Here is a 19,285-nt window from a genome sequence, read left to right on the forward strand (position 1 = left end):
TCTGTTAACACAAATCTCTTCCAAGAAGTTTCCAGAGAAATCAGGAGTTGTTCCCCACCCCAGAAAATATTGGGAGCCCTGGCCCATGGTGTCTTTGGAAGCTTCCCTCACTCAGTACGCAGTTTCAAGGGTTAGGTTCTAAAGTCAATGCACCAGGGCCAAGTGGTCGTGGCTCACACCTGTAATCCCCGCACTTAGGGAGCCTGAGGTGGGCAGATCACTTGGAAGTCAGGAGTTCGAGACCAGCCTGGCCAACATGGCAAAACCCCATCTCTACTAAAAAAAATAAAAACAAAAAAATTAGCAGGTGCCTGTAGTCCCAGCTACCCGGGAGGCTGATGCAGAAGAATCACTTGAACCCGGGAGGCGGAGGTTGCAGTGAGCTGAGATCGAGCCACTGCACTCCAGCCTGGGTGACAGAATGAGACTGTCTCAATAAATAAATAAAAAATAAATAAATAAAAATAAAAGTAAATAAAGTCAGCATACCAGATGAAAACCAAGTACAGTAAAAAATCCCCCTGGGCAGGTGTGCTGGGAACTCTGGGGTGGCAACACACGACCGACTCTCTAGGACAGAACCGGAGAACGCATCTGGCCTGCGTTTAGGGCCTGGGCTGCAGCGAAAATATGTTACCAGGCACTAGCCCCACTGCAAGCCCAGCAAGATGCCCATGCCCAGGGGCCAAACCCCACCCAGGGAACCAAGGACTCGCATCGTTTTCTCTTGCTCTCCTGGGGCCCACGCTAAGTGGCTCGGCTGGAGTGAAGTGTAAACTGCCCACAGGACTCGATCCTCTATCTGTGGCTATGACTCATGAATTTGACTTAAGTTCAAGGTGAGACATGGAGGCCACACCCTGACCCTTCCAGGCACCGGGGTGTTTCCCCCAGGACCCCACGAGGCCCCGCTCACTCACTCACCCTCAGGCCATAGTAATGCAGGTGGACCCAGGGCTCCTCTGCGTGCTTCTTCTGCAGGAACTCATAGGACTGCACACGGCGCTGGCGGGCCTGCTCTGACTCCGGCCGGGAGAACCGCACCTGCGGTGGGAAGGGGAAGAGGTCATACCCTCAGGCCTGTGACCCTTGCTGGGCTGCCGTCTCGGCGCCTGCCAGAAGACCAGAGAACTCCATACAGGGGTTTTCCACTCTCCCTTCGTTAGCACAGGTGGTTTAAATTCCGTCCCAACCGTGTCCCTCCCAGAGCTGCCTGCACACGCCAGGGAACAGCTTATACTTGCTCGTGCCTGCCCAGCCCAGAGGCTTGAGGGGGATTACAGAGTCCTAGGCGCCACAGCCAGCAGAGTCCTTAAAGCAGACGGGCCCAGGACGCCTTTTCTAAGTTCCCCAGAGCTTAGGAAGGGAGTTTCTAAGGTCCTAATAAGCTACGGAGAGAACAGGATGAGCTCCCTGCGCCACCTCCATGTCCATTATGCCCGTGTTCCCTGGTCCTCAAGGACATCCACTCACTCACCACTCTCTAGCCATACTTGTGTATCATCATTCTACGTGTAGCATTTTTCTTTTGGTACTACTCATTTTAATCTAAATATGCTTAAATAGGGAAAACTTTACAAACCATAAATGGAAGGTTAAGATTCTTTGAAAAATCTTTAAAATTCAGGAATAACTATTAAAACGAAAACTATTCATCCGTGCCCCATAAAGAGGATAGAATCACAGTTAATTGACTTTGGCTCTGTTAAGATACGGGTTCATGGCAGAGCTGGTCTGCGGGTCCTCAGGGCTCCTGGCCCCAGCTTCCTGCTCCCAGGTGACTCCAGCCAAGCCCCAGGCACACATCTCCTGGATCCAGCCAGGGCTTCCGTCTTGTGTATAGCTGGAACAACTCAGGTTGTTCCCTCCAGGTAGCCCAGCAAGAAGGCTCCAAAGCATGGACCTGTTTGCTCCACCTGCTTTCTGCGAAGACCCGCTACCCCTTGGTCTCTGGTCTTGCTGCCGCCCAGGCAGCACCCTCCTCCTCCAGGGGCCAGGGCTCACCGTGATCTGCTTAACATCGTCTTCTGCCTCATCCTGTGAAGAGTCCCCTGCTGCAAGAGAGACAAGCCACTGAGTGCAGTCCTGGGGAGCCTCCACCTCCCTTCTCTCAATCCCACCCACCAGGGAAGCCTCAGGCCGGGGGTGCTGGGAGTTCTCCTCACAGAGAGAGCTGCCTAAGACGGTGGTTCTCAATCAGGGACAGTTTTGCCCCTTTACTCCAGGGATACTGGGCAATGTAACCTTTTTGATTGTCATGACTGTGGGGTGGGTGCTTCTGGCATCTAGTAGGTAGAAGCCAGGGAAACTGCTAAACATCCTATCATTCCATCCCTCTTCCCAGGACCAAGCCATCCCACCAGGATGAAGGCAGGCAGGCAGCAGGGCTGGGGATCCTGGGCTCACCTTCGTTGGCCACCTCCCTCTCCCGGTGCTTGGCGTCAGCCTTATCCAGGTAGGAGAAGCTGGGCCGCAGCTGCAGGATGCCATGTAAAGGTGTCAGGTGGAGCTCACCTGGTGAAGGAAGAAGGGCTTTGGACTCAACTCTAGAAACCCATCCAGTTTGGCTCAAGGGAGTCACCAAGTCCCCTGAAGGCCTAGGCCCACCATCAAACTGCCTCCCATTCCCGCTGCAGCCCCCAATCCTGGAGTCTTGGGACCACCAGGCCAGGGACCATCCTCAACTCCACCTGGCCCTGCTGGACACAGCAAGCACACAGCCCAGACTAGGACAGGAACCTGGACTCTTCTGTTCGAAGCCACTTCCTTCAGTCCCACCTCACAGCCTGGTTCCACGCCCCCCTCCTCAGCTGCTTGCTTTGCCACACTAGGCAACTAATCCTCATCAAATTTGCCCTGCTGTTTACCCTCCAGACCTCAGCCAGATCACCCTTACTGTCCCACCCCACACACCTGGATTTCCTCTCCTTCTTATCCTCCACCTCTTCCTGCCAAAATTCCACCCGTTCCACTAGGAAGTCCACTAGTGCCACTGTGGCTGGAGAAGAGGCCCTGCTAGAACTGGATGGAGTGTCCACATGGCCTCTGATAATGATGATGACTTCCCCTCCCGCTGCAAGGGATGTGGCTTTCAAGAATTACATGCTTGAGACATGGGTTCTAAACAGAACGCGCAAGTTATATGACACTACTTTTGATCCTATCCTGTTTTGTTTCCTAAGTGTTCAGATTAGTTTCGTTCATTGCTTTTGAGACTAAATACTTAAGCACCTTGTACTTTTTTTTTTTTTTTTGAGATGGAGTGTTGCTCTGTCACCCAGGCCAGAGTGCAGTGCCATGATCTCGGCTCACTGCAACCTCCACCTCCCCGGTTCAAGTGATTCCCCTGCCTCAGCCTCCCAAGTAGCTGAGACTATAGGTGTGTGCCACCAAGCCTGGCTAAATTTTGTATTTTAGTAGAGATGGTGTTTCACCATGTTGGCCAGGATGGTCTCGATCTCCTGACCTCATGATCTGCCCGTCTCGGCCTCCCAAAGTCCTGGGATTACAGGTGTGAGCCACCGCCCCCGGCTGCGCCTTGTACTTTTTACCAGCTTTGGGACAAGACTCACGTACCATACAGTCCACTCATTTAAAGCATACTAATCAATGTATTTTTTTTTTTTTTGAGATGGAGTCTCCCTCTGTTGCCCAGGATGTTCAGTGGTGCGATCTTGGCTTACTGCAACCTCCGCCTCCTGAGTTCAAGCGATTCTCTTGCCTCAGCCTCCTGCGTAACTGGGATTACAGGCACTCACCACCACACCTGGCTAATTTTTTGTATTTTTAGTAGAGATGAGATTTTACCATGTTGGCGAGGCTGGTCTCGAACTCCTGACCTCAGGTGATCTGCCCACTTCGGCCTCCCAAAGTGCTGGGATTACAGGCATGAGCCACCACTCCTGGCCATAATTCAATGTATTTTAACATATTCACAAAGCTGTGCAGCCAGCACAACCAATTTTAGAACATTCTCATCACCACAAAAAGAACCAGGCAATCCCCACTCCACTCTCCCACTAGTCCCTGGTAGCCACTAATCTACTTTCTGCCTCTGTGGATTTGCCTATTCTGGACACATCACTTAACAATGGGGATACGTTCTGAGAAATTCATCGTTAGGTGATTTCATCGTGTGCAAACATCGCAGAGTGCACTCACAGAAACCCAGACAGCAGAGCCTACTACACGCCTCAGCTCTATGGTATGGCCTATCGCTCCCAGGCTACACACTGTACAGCATGTTACTCCCCTGAATACTGTAGGCAGTTATAACAGAATGGTATTTGTGTATCTAAATATACCTAGGCTGGGTGCAGTGGCTCATATCTGTAATCCCAGAACTTTGGGAGGCAGAGGCCAGATGATCACTTGAGCCCAGGAGTTTGAGACCAGCCTGGGCAACATAGCAAGACCCCATCTCAACAAAAATTTTTTTAAAAAAATTAGCCAGATGTGGTGGCATGGCCTGTAGTCCTAGCTACTCAGGAGACTGAGAGAAGGCGATTGCTTGAGCTCAGGAGATAGAGGCTGTAGTGAGCTATGATCACCACTGTACTCCAGCCTGGGTGAGAGTGAGACCCGGTCTCCAAAAAAAAAACCCCAAAACAAACAACAACAAAAAAACACACCTAAAAAACCCTAAACATAAAAAAGGTACAGTAGAAGTATAGTATAAAAGACTAAACACAGCTTATAGGACTGAAGCTGCTCTGGATGAGAGTGAGTGGTGAGTCAATATGAAGGCCTATGGACATTACTATACGCTACTGTAGACTTCATACAGACTGCACACTTAGGCTACACTAAATTTGTAAAAAAAAAAAAAAAATAGGCTGGGCGCAGTGGCTCGTGCCTATAATCCCAGCACTTTGGGAGGCCAAGGCCGGTGGATCACCTGAGGTCAGGAGTTCGAGACCAGCCTGGCCAACATGGCAAAAACCCAGTCTCTACTAAAAATATAAAAATTAGCTGGGTGTGGTGGTGTACATGTGTAGTCCCAGCTACTCGGAGTCTGAGACAGGAGAACTGCTTGAAAGCGGAAGGCAGAGGTTTCAGTGAGCCAAGATTGAGCCACTGCACTCCAACCTGGGCAACAGAGTGAGACTCCCTCTCCAAAAATAAATAAATAAATAAATTTATGAAAAATATATCTTTATTGTATATGCTTTTTTCAAGACAGAGTCTTGCTCTATTGCCCAGGCTGGAGTGCAGTGGCGGAATCTCAGCTTACTGCAACCTCCGCCTCCCAGGTTCAAGCAATCTTCCCACCTCAGCTTCCTCAATAGCTCGGACTAAAGGATGTGCCACCATGCCCAGCTAATGTTTGTATTTTTTGTAGAGAAGGGATTTCACTATGCTGCCCAGGCTGGTCTGGAACTCCTGGGCCTGCCTCAGCCTCCCAAAGCACTGGGATTACACGTAGGAGGCAACACACCCAGCTATATGCTTTTTACCTTTTTTTTTTTTTAAACTTTTTAAACTTTCTACTAAAAACTAAGACACACGCCGGGCATGGTGGCTCACACCTGTAATCCCAGCACTTTGGGAGGCCGAGGTGGGTGGATCACCTGAGGTCAGGAGTTTGAGATCAGCCTGGCCAACGTGGCAGAATCCCATCTCTACTAAAAATACAAAAATTAGCCAGGCGTGGTGGTGCACGCCTGTAATCCCAGCTACTCGGGAGGCTGAGGCAGGAGAATCGCTTGAACCCAGGAGGCAGAGGTTGCAGTGAGCTGAGACTGTGCCACTGCACTCCAGCCTAGGCAACAGAGCAAGATTCTGTCTCAAAACAAAACAAACAAACAGAAAACTAAGACACAAACATACAAGTTAGCCTAGGCCTACACAGAGTCAGGCTCATTAAGACATCACTAGGTAAGCCAATTCTTCAGCTCCATTATAATCTTACGGGACCACCGTTGAGTATGTGGTCGGTCGCTGACTGAGACGTAATCACACAGTGCGTAGCTGCAAGTGAAGAAGCACATGGCTTCTTTCACTTAGCACAATGTTCTCAAGGCTCATCTGCGTGGTAGCATCAGTGCTTCATTCTTTTCCATGGTCAAATAACATCCCACTGCGTGAATGGACCACATTCTGTTTCTCCATGAATCCAGAGGATGGGCATCTGGGTTGTTTCCACTTTTTGGCTATCATGAAGATGCTACTGTGAACAACTGTGTATGGTTTTTTGTGGACACATGTTTTCATTTCTTTTGGATAGATGCTGCCTAGGAATGGAATTGCTCTGTCATAAGCTTCGTATTTAAAGACAAAATTCTGTCCCCAAACTTATGTTAGCTACTTGTATGTATCTGTGTCCCGGGAGGACAAATGAACTTGGAGCCCCACCCCATCTGGTCAGGCAGTGTCCAGCCAGCAGTCCCCAAAGGGGGCCACTCCCAGTCCCTTGACAATGTGTCATTTCTGTTATTTCCACACCTGCCCGGCCCCCACAGGTGTCTAGCTTTCAGGGCAGGTGGGAGATAGACACCAGGCTGGGGACGTTCTCTCCCTGCCCAGCCCCCCCAGCGCCATGACCCCACCGCAGGATGCCAGCCCCGGTTACCTTGCCTGTAGAGTGCAGCGGCATAACGGGATGTGTTGCTGGTGGTCTGGGAAGAGCAGAAGGTCTGCTTGTCCATCAACTTCCTGAAGCACAGGGAGAAGCAACGTTACAGGGGAAGGCAGCTCCGAGTCAGGGCCTGTGGCCACAGTGCACTCCACCACCTAGACACTTTCTGAATTGCCACAGCCAGGGACCAAGGCTGCAGGGCAGCCTACGTGAGTCTCAGGAGGGCAGCCTGGGGATGAGAAAACCCATGGCTTTGTTTGTAGACCAAGAGACGAGGAGTGGGTAGGAGCTCTGGGACCAGCCAGTTCAGGAGGGCAGGGTCTGAGACAAGCCCAGCCCTCCAAAGGCTGGGACGCTGGTGGGGAGCCCAGTGAGGGGGCAAAGGGGGTCAATGTCTTTAAGGTCTTTCGGAGGCTCCTGTGTGAATGCAGGGAAACCGGACAGGCTTGAGGCCGGGAACTCACGAGGAATATGTGCTGGTCTCGTCGGCGCAGGCCCCGTCCACGTTCAGTGCGATCTGCTCCCCTTTGCTGCGGCAATAGTTGGGGTTCAGGGTGTCGATGGCCATCTCAAGCTCTACCTGGAGGCACCAAGCACCCCCACCAGCTATGAGGACCCCAAGGCATGGCTCCCCAAGGGACACCCCAACCCCGCCATGGCCACCTCCTAACCAGGTCCCTGCCCAGAAGCAGGACTGACACATGTCCCCAAGGGCCCCTGGACTTCAGTCCACACCAAGGGCCACAAACCCAAATTCCAACAAAAATGTCAGAAGGAAGTGGAGGGTCCTGTAATCTTGTTTGTCCTCTACTTCACTCCCAAAGACCTAAATTAGGTGCCAACACTTAAAAATAAAGAGATTCCTCATAAAAATCCTTATTTCCCACTTCTCTTGAAAAGCCAGCAGAACTGGCAATACTGGGATGGCACTTCCCTATGGCTGGAGGGGCTAGAGCTGCAGACCCTCCATGGACAGGTACTAGATTCTCCTCCTATCAGACCTACTCCATGTTCACCCACCCGCCCCCGTCTTATCCTGGGAACCTAAGCTCACATCTGGCCCCATTCTCTAATTCATCAGTCTCATGCGTCCCTGGCCTCTCTGGAGGGGCCCATCCCTATCTTTCTGGACACTTTCCTTCCTCAGCTTTCAAAGGCCTGGGAGCTGCTGGTTCTCCTACTTCTCCAATGACTCCTTCTCTGAGTTTCTCGCCTCCACCGGCTCCCACCCTCATCACCCTCTCTTCCCGCCCCCACTGCCCTCAGGGGGCAGCCCCACCTTCTGCTGCTTGGGCTTGATCTTGGCTGAGAGGTGCGGAATGTCATCGTAGGTCATCGAGGCTGGACGCACAGGGTACTGGGGAGGGGAAGGGAGCCATTAAGTCCACTCTGCCCAGCCCTGCCCAGAGCTGGGCCCCAGCCAAGAATCAACAGCTATCTCCAAGCCCACCCCAAGCAGAGACCGGCTTTACCCTACCACAAGGGTACCAGCTGCCCAGCACCACCTGCAGACCTATTCTCATCAGCTCCCCATGGCCTCCTTCCAAAGGGCCACTGCAGGATGTCTCTGACTTCCGAGGGACGTGCCTACACACAGGAAGCCGAACTGGCACACTGCTGCTCCAGGAACCCACAGAGCACGGCCATGGGAGGTGAGGATGGGGGTCTAGGGCCTAACTGCCAGTGGACAGGCCATCCGGGGATAGAAGGACGAACAAAAGGAGTCCATAAGGAAGCAAAGAGTGAAAGCAACACAGGCACATGCTGCTCACTGCTGAGGCCAGACGACGGGCAGGTGGGAATTTGTGATTCCATTCGCTCTCCTTATCTGATTGTGTGAGCTTCCTCACAAGACGCTGGAGAAGGGAGCTGGGCAGCCATGACCCGCTCTTATCTTTATGTGAATGGCTCACACTGCAATGCGCTCAACATGCAGGGGCTCCTGTCCACATCTGTCCTCACAGTACACTGTCCCTCTCTCTCTCAGGTGAAGGAGTCAAAGTCTGGACCCCTCCTCAAATGCTCTGCCTGGTCTCACGACAGCCTGTAGAATGAGCCTGGTGGAGGCATGGCAGTGTGGAAAATAGGCCCTTTCAGATTAGCTACATTCTAGAGCAAGGAGACGGTCATTTCCTAAAAGCTCACTCACACAGCAAAGCCGTGACTCCTCCCTGCTTCCTGGGCTGGGGCTGGGGGCAGTTCTGAGATCACCTGACTGGGGGTGGGAAGGCTGAAGGGCGCAGGTTCTGGAATCACAGGCCTGGCTTCCAGTCCTCATCCTGCCCCTTGCTAACTGTGGACTCAGGCAGGCACCTCGCCTCCCTGAGGCTAAGCATCCTCACCTCCCAGGGCCGCTGTGAGCACGGAGGAGGCAAACAGAGCCGATGGTGGCTCAGGGTTTGGCACTCTGGACACATGGGGGTCACTGGCACCTCCACCATCACTTTGCAGCCAGCCAAGGAACCAGGGTGAGCAGGCACACAGGACAGGCCCCATTCCTACGGCCCATAAGGGTGAACCCCAGGGAGTGGAGGCCAGGCCCTCCCAGCACAGGCTTGCAACATCGCTGCTATGGCATGCCCCAGGCCTCCATGCCCGTGAGGGCCTCCCTGTGCCTCGCCTTCTCATGTGCATCATGGGATCAAACACTGACTCTTAACTGTGGGAATGTAACATGTGGCAGAGCAGCCCAGCAGTGCCTCAAAAAGCTAAACGCAGACCCAGCAATTCTGCTACCAGGCATATACCTAGAAGAAATGAGAATTCACGTTCACATAAAAACTTCTATGTGAATGTCCACAGTAGCATTATTTATAATAGCCAAAAAGTAGCAATAACCCAAATACTCATCAGCTGATGAATGGATAAACAAACTGTGGTCTCCCATACAATGGAACACTATTCATCAGTAAAAGATCAAATATTGGCTGGGAGTGGTGGCTCACACCTGTAATCCCAGCACTACGGGAGGCTGAGGCAGGCAGATCACAAGGTCAGGAGTTCGAGACCAGGCTGGCCAACATAAGGAACCCCATCTCTACTAAAAATACAAAAATTAGCCAGGCTTGTGGCGCGTGCCTGTAGTCCCAGCTACCCAGGAGGCTGAGGCAGGAGAATTGCTTGAGCCTGGGAGGCGGAGGTTGTGCTGAGCTGCAATCAAGCCACTGCACTCTAGCCTGAGTAACAGGGCAAGACTCCGTCGCAAAAAAAAAAAAAAAAAAAAAAAAAATTAAATATTGATGCAAGCTATAGCTACCATGTGGATGAGCCCTGAAAACATCATGCAAAGTGAGAGCAGCCAATCACAGCAGGCCACATATTGCATTATTCCAGCTATGTGAAAAGTCCACAGCAAGCAAAACCATAGACAGAAAATAAGGGGAATGGTTGCCTGGGGTTGGAGGTGGGAATTGGGGGCACAGACTGATCGCTAATAGGTATGGGGTTCCTTTAAAGGGGGACAAAACTGTCCCAAAATAGACTGTGGTGCTGGTTGCACAGCCCCATGAATAGACTAAAATCCATTGCATTACACACTGAAATGGGGAAATTGTATGGTGTGTAAATTCTATTTCAATATATCGGTTATAAAATACAATAATCACCACCATAGGGTTATTGTGGGGTTAAAGAGGTAACTTAGGTAAATGCTTTAAACAGTCTGCATACGGTCAATGCTCAATATGTGTTGGCCACTATGACAAGCTGCTGGCCCAGCAGCAAGGGGAGGGGGCAGAGGTAGCAACCCGGGGCCCTCTCAGCTGGCAGGACTGAGGGCTCACAGACACTGCCATGGAGCTGCCCCTTGGAGCCTCCATGACAACAGTGGCCATCATCACTGGCACTAACTCTCTGCCAGGCGGCATCCTAAACACTTCACTGTGGACTCAGCCCGTCCTCCCGGGGACCCTATGAGACAGGCATTATTACCATCACCACTTTGCAAGTGAGGAAACTGAGGCACAGAAGGATTAAGAAACTTGTCCACGGTCTCGCAGCTACGGTGTGATGGAGTTGGATCTCAATCCGGTCTGACCCCAGAGCCCCAGCTTTAACTGCTGCACACTTCTGCCTCTCCTGTGTTCCTTCAGTTTTCCCATCTTTGAAATGAGACCAATATTAACCCACCCACGAAAGCAAAGACACCCCATGACACTCTCCACACCGAAAACCCTAGCTGAGGTTTCCCATCGTTTCCTGCTCATGTTCCTGAGTCCACACCACCCATCCACACCTGCTTCTCCCCTCTTTACCTTCAAGTCCCATAATTACCTGAAATAGATACAGCTTTTCCGCCAGACTCTTGGCCAAGTACACGTCGATCTGGGAAGAACGGAAGACGACTTAACCGGGAGACTGGACACAGTGCTGACCTCCCCGGGCTGTGCCGGCGCTTCCAGCTTCAGTTAGGGGTAGTGGCTCAGGGAGGCAGTTTGGGGAAGGAGGAAATAGCTCAGCTCATGCTAAAAGCAAGGAGATCCAAGCGTGCACACTGGGTACATTCAGGAATCCCTCCTGAGAGCTCCCAGGGGAACCAGGGCAAGAGTTCACCTGGCACCCCCACCCAAGTTCACAATCCCCCAGTAAGCACACATCTTCCCTGGGGCTGCACTGATCAGGAAACGTCCTAGAGCCTGGGCAAATGCTCTTCTGAGAGGCAGGCAGGCAAGGGCTCACCTATGCCTGTGCCTCCTGGCTGGGCCCTCCACCTGCCCCTCCTGGACTGGCCAGTCACTCCGTCTTAGGGGGTCTGCAAGGCCCTTTGTGACTGATGGCTCCACTTCCTTTCTTCCCAACACTAACCACCCCCACCCAGCCATGCAGCAGTTTACCTTCCTGCTTCCTAACTCCTCCTATAAACCACATTCTCTCCTGCCCCTGGGCCTTTGCACATGCTTTTCCCTGTACCTACAGAGCCCTTCACACATGCCTCCCCTGAGCCTTGATTGCTCGCTCCTCCAAGGACTTGGCTGAGGCACAACTTGGGCAGGAAGCATTCCAGGCCCCCTGGCTGCAGAGGGCGCTGCCTCTGTCCTCGGAGTCCCTTGGACTCTTCTATCCCATCACCAACCCCCGCCTATTGTAATTCCTGCTACTGCAGTGTAGATGCGGCTTAAATGTGTCTAAATAACTCAAATCTAATAACTTAGCCACATCCCCCAAGCAAGGAAAAACCACCTTTATTCATCTCCTTGCCCCTGCCCTTCCCACTGGAGGTCAGGCTCTGCATATAAGGAGGCTGAAGGCAGATGCAGTTACTTTTTGCCTTTTGCCTTCCAAAGGTCTAAGTCCTGGGTTAAAAGGATTCTGAAAGGTGAGTTTGATTATAAACAGCTTTCTCTAAGAAGGGAAACCTGGGCCAGGCATGGTGGCTCATGCCTGTAATCCCTGCACTTTGGGAGGCAAAGGTGGGTGATCACTTGAGGTCAGGAGATCGAGACCAGCCTGGCTATCATGGTGAAATCCCGTCTCTACTAAAAATACAAAAATTAGCCAGGTGTGGTGGTGGGCGTCTGTAATCCCAGCTACTCAGGAGGCTGAGGCACGAGAATCGTTTGAACTCAGAGGCAGAGGCTGCGATGAGCCAAGATCACACTACTGCACTCCAGCCTGGGAGACAGAGTGAGACTCCGTCTAAAAAAAAAAAAAAAAAAAAAAAAAAAATTAGTCGGGCGTGGTGATGGGCACCTGTGATCCCAGCTACTCAAGAGGCTGAGGCAGGAGAACTGCTTGAACCTGGGAGGCGAAGGTTGCAGTGAGCCGAGATGGCGCCACTGAACTCCAGCCTGGGCAACAGAGCAAGACTCTGTCTCCAAAAAAACAACAAAAAAAGGAAATCTGCCTCCCACTGCCTGCACCCAGAGACTCCTGCCTCATCAGTCTTGCCCACAGCCCATTAGCTTCCCAGGGAAGGGGACCCTGCCCTGCTCACTGATGTGTCACAGCCCCCAGCACACAGTGGTCCATGAACAGCTGCTGAATGACTGCATCTGCGTAAGCCTGGGAAGGAGGGACTGCTGAGCCCATTTATTCATTCGTTCACCAAATAGTCGCCAGGTACCTGGGTGCCAGGCACTGTGCTCGGCTTTGCGGCACAGCAGTAGATGGGAAAGAAAGCAATCAACTGATATCTAGGAGATGACAGGGGCTAGGCCAAGTATGAGTTACCGCCAAGGTAAGGGCAGAGAGAGGCATGGGAAGGTGCAGGAGGGGAGTTGGGTGTGGAAGGGCAGTCAGGGAAGGCCTCTCTGATGAGGTGATGCCAGATCAGAGACCTGAAGGAAGGGAGAGGTCAGCCACGCAGGGGTCTGGGGGACAGCAGAGGGGACCAGGCAGAGGGAACAGCAAGGGTTAGGGGTCCCAGAACATCAACAGGTCCCAGACTGGCCTGAGGATGCATGGAAAGGACCCAATTCCACTGCCTGCAGCCCCAGCGGCAGGGGACAGAGAGCAGCAGTTACCTCCTGTACAACTGGGTCATCCTCTTCATTGGCCATAATAGAGGAGAGCCAGCCGCACAGTCCTTCAGCTCGATCTGCAAAGGAGGGTGAGAGACTGGGATCGTCAGTCATTCAACCAACATTTCCTTGTGCCTATTCTGCAACAGGCCCTGCACTGGGAGGGGGAGCCCACAACCAACCAACCGACCTTCTTTTTACATCTACCGTGAAGTCAACAATTGATGACCAACCCTATACCCCATCAGCCAGAAGAAATAAAGAAAAAAAGAAACACTCAAGCAGCAGGTGCAAGCGGGTAGATCAAGCCAACACGTGTGGGCTGCACCTGCGGGGAAAGGCAAAGACTGGCTTTAATGGTTTCTTCTCTGCTCACAGAGAATTCACTGCCAGACAGAAGGATAGAGGTTGGCTGGTCCCAGCCATGATTAAAACCCTGGAGAACTGAGGGCCCTGGGGAAGCTTTAAAGAGGAGCCAGATGTCAAACAGGAAGACAGACAGTCCAAAGCTCTCTGACGTTTGATTTTCAAGCTGACTTTAACTCAAATCCTGAGTGAGATGACTCTTCTGTGTTTTTGGTCTAAAAATGACCTCTTCACACACTCTTCTGTCTTGTATTCAACACGATGACCCTATGAGGTGTTGTGATTGTCACTGTTTTATAATGAACAGACTGGAACTCAGAGATACTGTGTGCGTTTTTACCCAAAGTCACATAGCAAGCAGGATGATGAACTGGACTTCAAATCCAGGCTGTCTGACCTCAGGTGACAAGTACAGGTAGGGGAGTTGAGAGGCGGGCAGGGCCTTTCTGCTGGGGAGGAGGCATGTGAGGTGCGCCTGGAAGAAGAGAGGGCTTTGAGCAAGCCATGCCAACAGAGGGGAGGAGAAATTCCAGGAAGAGGGAAGGCTGCAGGTCTCCACGGGCAGGTTGAGTATTTCAGCTGGTCTGCCCCTTCACATACCCAAAGAGAAGAGGGGTGGTCATAGGTAGGATGGTACTCAGGCACCCCCAGGCCTCAGCAGTTCCCAAACCTCTGCTCTTGGGTAAGACTAGCATGAAATTTTTTTTTTTTTTTGTCTTGAGATGGAGTCTTGCTCTGTCACCCAGGCTGGAGTGCAGTGGTATGATCGGCTCACTGCAACCTCTGCCTCCCGGGTTCAAGTGATTCTTGCCTTAGCCTCCCAAGTAGCTGGGATTACAGGCGTGCACTACCAGGCCCAGCTAATTTTTGTATTTTTAGTAGAGAAGGGGTCTTGCCATGTTGGCCAGGCTAGTCTTGGATTCCTGACCTCAGGTGATCTGCCCGTTTTGGTTTCCCAAAGTGCTGGGATTATAGGCGTGAGCCACTGTGCTTGGCTGAGACCAGCATGATTTTTGTCTGATCTACTTAACATTTGAACTATCTAATATTTATTTATTTTGAAGACATGTCTCGCTCTGTCGCCCAGGCTGAAGTACTTTGGCATGATTTTGACTCACTGCAACCTCTGCTTCCTAGGTTCAAGTGATTCTCCTGCCTCAGCCTCCCAAGTAGCTGGGATAATTGGCGTCTATCATCTGCCCAGCTAATTTTTGTCTTTTTAGTAGAGACGGGGCTTTGCCCTATTGGCCGGGCTGGTCTTGAACTCCTGGCCTCAAGTGATTCGCCTGCGTCGGCCTCCCAAAGTGCTGGGATTATAGGCGTGAGCCACCACACCTGGACAAAAGCCAAAGTCTTTATCATCCCATGTAAACCCTAAAAAATCTCCTGCCCCTTGACCTGCCAGACCTCATCTCCCACAAGCCTCCTACCCTCCTCTCTGCTCCAAACCCACCTCTGGGGCTTTGTAGCTGCTCTACCCCCCTGATAACCTCATGGCCCCCCGTTCACCTCTTTCAGGTTTTTGCTCAAATGTCACCTTATGGCTAAGACCTTCCCTCTCCAAATCAAATTGCAAACTGCCTCCCCCACCCCTCAATTCCCTTCTCTGCTCTGGTTTTCTCCATAGCAGGTGTCTATCACCATGTGACAGTTTACAGCTCTGCATCTGTGCCCATCTCTATTGCCACTAAGCTGTAAGCCATGTGAAGGCAGAGATTTTGGTCTGTTTTGTCCCTGTGGTACCCCAAGTGCCTAGTACACAGCAGGCACTCAATACATGTTTGTTGTCTACATAAATGAACCATGGGAATGCTATTTAATAGGAAGCTACAGAAGGATTTCGGGCAGAGGAAGATATGGAGGGGGTAGAAAGAGAAACTTCAGGGAAACAGCTATCGTAACAGTCCCAGAGATGGAGGACGGAATGAAAATCAGAAGTCACATCTGGACGGTTTCAGTGCATCTCGACTGTCTGCTGTGCAGACAGAGGGCAGTGTGAGAGGAGAGCCCAAGGCCTCACCCCATCTGCACCGGCTGCCAAGTGCCACAGACATGTCAAGCTCCTGCCTTCTCTGCAGCTGGGCAGTGGACAACTGAGAGGCTGGGGCCTGCCAGGTGAGCAAGGGGACAGATCATAAGCACTAAGAGGGTGTGGCCTGGGAGGTTCCCAAGACGCAGTTGTTCTTTCTCGGTTATTGCTATGCCCTGTTGGCCTCTGCCCTGCCAGGGATCAGGGAGGCTGAGGTGCCCTGTCAGCTAGAGAGCTGGAGCTCCTCCCTCTGGATAGTACATCTGGGTTGATACAAAGAGTGTTACCTCCCTTCATCCTCCAGGCCGAGGTGATCCAACTCAGTGGCTTTCAAAGTTTTCAGCCTAAGATCCACCACAGTAAGAAATCCATCTCATATAAATAACCCAGAACATACATACAGCTGTGTCACTGAAACAAGATTTCACATAACCGTAACTGTCCCTACTATATGTCAAGCAGTGATGTTTTCTACTTCATTCAAAACAAAAAATGCTAGCTTCAATTCCCCTGAATTGATTTTACTTCCCACTCAACCTGTAATGTGAAAAGCACTCATCCAAGTCTCCCTACGGTTCCTTATACCTACCTCCAAGTCTCCCAGCAACAGCCCGTCTTTGTAAAGAAGTAAATCAGGCTGGCGTGGTGGCTCATGCTAGTAATCCCAACACTTTGGGAGGCTTAGGTGGAAGGACTGCTTGAGACCAGGAGTTCAAGACCAGCCTGAGCAACATAGTGAGACCCCCGGTCTGTCTTTAAAAAAAAAAAAAAAATTTTAGCCCGGCATGGCCTGCAGTCGCAACTACTTGGGAAGCTGAGGCAGCAGGATTGGTTGAACTCAGGAGTTTGAGGCTGCAGTGAGCTATGATCACACCACTGCACTCCATCGTGGGTCACAGTGTGAGACTCTATCTCTACTGGGGAGAAAAAAAAGCCAGGCACGGTGGCTCACACCTGTAATCCCAGCACTTTGGGAGGCCGAGGCCAGTGGATCACCTGAGGTCAGGAGTTCCAGAAAAGCCTGGCCAATACGGTGAAACCCCGTCTCTACTTAAAATACAAAAATTAGCCAGGCTTGATGATGCACGCCTGTAATCCCAGCTACTCGGGAGGCTGAGGCACAAGAATCGCTTGAACCCAGAAGGCAGAGGTTGCAGTGAGCTGAGATCTTGCCACTGCACTCCAGCCTGGGTGACAGAACAAGACTCCATCTCAAAAAAAAAAAAAGTAAATAATATTATTTCCCTGTCTAAATCCTGTCAACTGTCACTGTCACATAAAATAAAACCCAAACTCCTTTCAATGAGCCGCCTAAGGCCCTACATGATCTTGTCTCTGTCTTCCCCTCACCATCCAGGCTGGTAGCCACTTGCTGGGCCTCCAACAAGCCAAGCCCCAGTCCACCCCAGGTCCTTTGCACATCATCTATTCCCCCACAGGGATTACCAAGGTTGCTCCTTTTTATTAAATATCATCACTGCCTGCAGGAGAGGATGGGTTCCCTGACCACCCTATTTTAAAAGCCTCCCCCAACCTCCTCCCAGGCCCTACCACATCTCTATTTTCTTTCCTTGGTGGGTCTCATCTTAATCTGGAACTACCTGGTCTATTTGCTCAGGTGTTGTCTGTCTTCTGCAGTAGAATGTAAGCTCCATGAAGGCTTCTCAGTGCTTCAGTTTCCTCAACTATGAAATGCAGATAATCATATTTTACTTCATCAAAGCTGTTATGGGGAGCATTACTTTAAAAAAAAATCCACTGCTGGTTCTCTCAATACCTAGACTAGTGCCTGGCACGAAGTTGACACTCAATATAGTACAAAGAATATTTTACATTTAATCTTCTCATTAGCCCTATCAATAGAGATTTATCATCTTCAATTTGGAAATGAGGAGAGTGAGGTTCAGAGATAAGTAACTCATCCAAGGTCGAATGGGGACAGAAACTTGGGTCTCGCTGATGTCAAAGATCCTTATTCTTAATCTTAACCACTATACCGCAGAGCTTTCTCATAAAAGGCAGTATGGTTAAGTGGGTAAAAGCTTGGACTCGGGAGCAAAACTGTGCAGGTTCAAATCCCACCGCAGCTGCTTCGCATCTATGACCCACCTGAGTTGTCTAGGTTTGGTATTCCTCCCTATTTTCATCCCTAAAGTAGGGAAACTAAGTACCGACCTCCAGACCGCTGCGGGGAGGGGGAAGAGTAAGGACAGGACGCTAATAAACGTAACCTCTGGGTAGGTTTGTTATTACTTGACAACATGTTTTCTGCCAACGTAAGCGAGTAATGACGCTAAGCCACAAGTCAAGCGCTGCAAGCAGAAGCGTCACCCGGTTTCTACTAAGCCGTCACCACAACCCTATGAGGTAGGAATTTCTATTATCCCCATTTCACAGATGAGGAAACTGTGGAGATCGCTAAGATCTCTTCTTTCTGCCTCAAGCCCAAGGAATTCTAAAGCTAACCCAGAGGAACAACCTTGTTTGTTTACTGACACCTCCTCGGACCGAATGGTCAGGGCCGTATCCGGAGCACAGAGTTGGCTCAGTAAACACTGAATGGTTGCCTGAATAAATGAATGAGGAATCCCGGGCCTCGCCGGGCAGAGGCTAATCCGGTTCAGCTGCGAAGAGGGGGGATCCGGCAGGCGCAGGTGCCCTCCCTGCCCATCCGAGCGGGCCGCCGATCCCGAGCCTCGCTGTCCAATGGGTTTCTGCTCCCTCGCGGGTGGTCAGACCCCCTTCTCACGCCCACCACGCAGTCCCTGCCGCGAGCCACCACCACACCCGACGCCGCGGACAGGTGTTTCTTCCGTAGGAGGCCTCCCAGGCCCGGGTGGGGCAGGTCGGCTGGACCCTGAGTCACCGCCGCCAGCGTCGGCCGCGGCCTCCCCAACTCCCAGGCGTCGGGTCGGGGAAGTCGGAGTCCGGGGTCGGCCTGGAGCCGGCTGCCCCTCCTCCCCGCCCGAATCCCGAGAGGCCTCCAGCCCCTCCGCACAGCGCGGCGCGGGCCTCCTTGGCCTACTCGGGAATCTAGCCCAGGCCCACGTCGTGAGTGCGGTCCGGCTCAAGCCCCAGCTCGGGCATTGCGAAGACAGGACTCACCTCTCCGCGGGGGCCGAGCGCGGACGGCGGCAACGGCCCAGTTACCTGCGGGCTGCAGAGGCGGCGGCGGCCCGGCTCTCCTCTCAGGCGGCGGCCATGTTACTGGTGGAGAAACTCCGGCGGACACGTGGGGGGAGCGAGCCGGCCCCAGCGCTTCCTCTTACCCACAATGCCCCGCCCCGGCGCACGCGGCTCCGCCCCCTCCGCCGCGCCATTCATGCAAGCCGTGAGCCCTGCCCTGCAGCAGGGGGCGCTGATGGCACGCGCAAAACTGAACCGGGAGTGTATGCAGCGGGGACAAAATGACAACAATCCTGGCAGCGGTGGGATTCGAACCCACGCCCCCGAAGAGACTGGAGCCTTAATCCAGCGCCTTAGACCGCTCGGCCACGCTACCTGGCTGCTGCTTGTTTATGCCAGAAAACTACTTAATGCTTATGCATTTGCATTTACTCTGGAAATTGCGAGGCGTTTTCGCTGAGGTTTTTTTTTTTTTTTTTTTTTTTTTGCTTAATGTGTGTTCAAGCTGATCCCTATAGAGTTATTTTAAAAAGTCGTGTTTTGGAAGATAAACACTTGCTCCAGTCTTTAGACCCAGGTTTTTTCCGAATAGGTATTAGAGCAAAAAGCGTTTTTAGAAACTGTACTCTGATTTGGATGGTTAACCCGGAGACCCCTGGTTAACCCACAAGTAATCCATACGACCCGGATTGGGTGTCTCCGGGAGAAGAAATTGATCTGATCAGAAAC

The 19,285-nt window shown here is 51.8% G+C and overlaps 1 protein-coding gene and 1 non-coding gene across 7 annotated transcripts in view; both read right to left on the minus strand.

Annotated features, from left to right (window-relative positions):
• Positions 1-18,672, minus strand: part of POLR3E (RNA polymerase III subunit E) — a 37,404-nt gene extending 18,732 nt beyond the window's left edge. Inside the window, exons 1-10 of one of the 6 annotated variants that reach the window (XM_063612076.1) lie at positions 17,032-17,103; positions 13,799-13,876; positions 13,039-13,112; positions 10,850-10,900; positions 7,857-7,934; positions 7,042-7,157; positions 6,572-6,654; positions 2,407-2,514; positions 2,005-2,054; positions 925-1,044 (exon numbers count right to left, since the gene is read on the minus strand). In XM_063612076.1, the coding sequence (XP_063468146.1) occupies positions 925-1,044; positions 2,005-2,054; positions 2,407-2,514; positions 6,572-6,654; positions 7,042-7,157; positions 7,857-7,934; positions 10,850-10,900; positions 13,039-13,074 (642 nt within the window). In that variant the 5' untranslated portion in view covers positions 13,075-13,112; positions 13,799-13,876; positions 17,032-17,103. Of the gene's footprint in view, positions 1-924; positions 1,045-2,004; positions 2,055-2,406; positions 2,515-6,571; positions 6,655-7,041; positions 7,158-7,856; positions 7,935-10,507; positions 10,771-10,849; positions 10,901-13,038; positions 13,113-13,798; positions 13,877-17,031; positions 17,118-18,535 lie in introns of those variants that run through there. The other 5 variants (XM_055232654.2, XM_063612074.1, XM_063612077.1 and 2 more) reach the window with 5 other exon arrangements.
• A 178-nt stretch (positions 18,673-18,850) lies between these two features.
• TRNAL-AAG (transfer RNA leucine (anticodon AAG)) lies at positions 18,851-18,932 on the minus strand. Its single transcript has one exon. It is a non-coding gene; the product is annotated as a tRNA-Leu (tRNA).
• Positions 18,933-19,285: the final 353 nt, after the last annotated feature.

Source organism: Symphalangus syndactylus, chromosome 11, assembly GCF_028878055.3.
Source record: "Symphalangus syndactylus isolate Jambi chromosome 11, NHGRI_mSymSyn1-v2.1_pri, whole genome shotgun sequence".
Lineage (NCBI taxonomy): Eukaryota > Metazoa > Chordata > Mammalia > Primates > Hylobatidae > Symphalangus > Symphalangus syndactylus.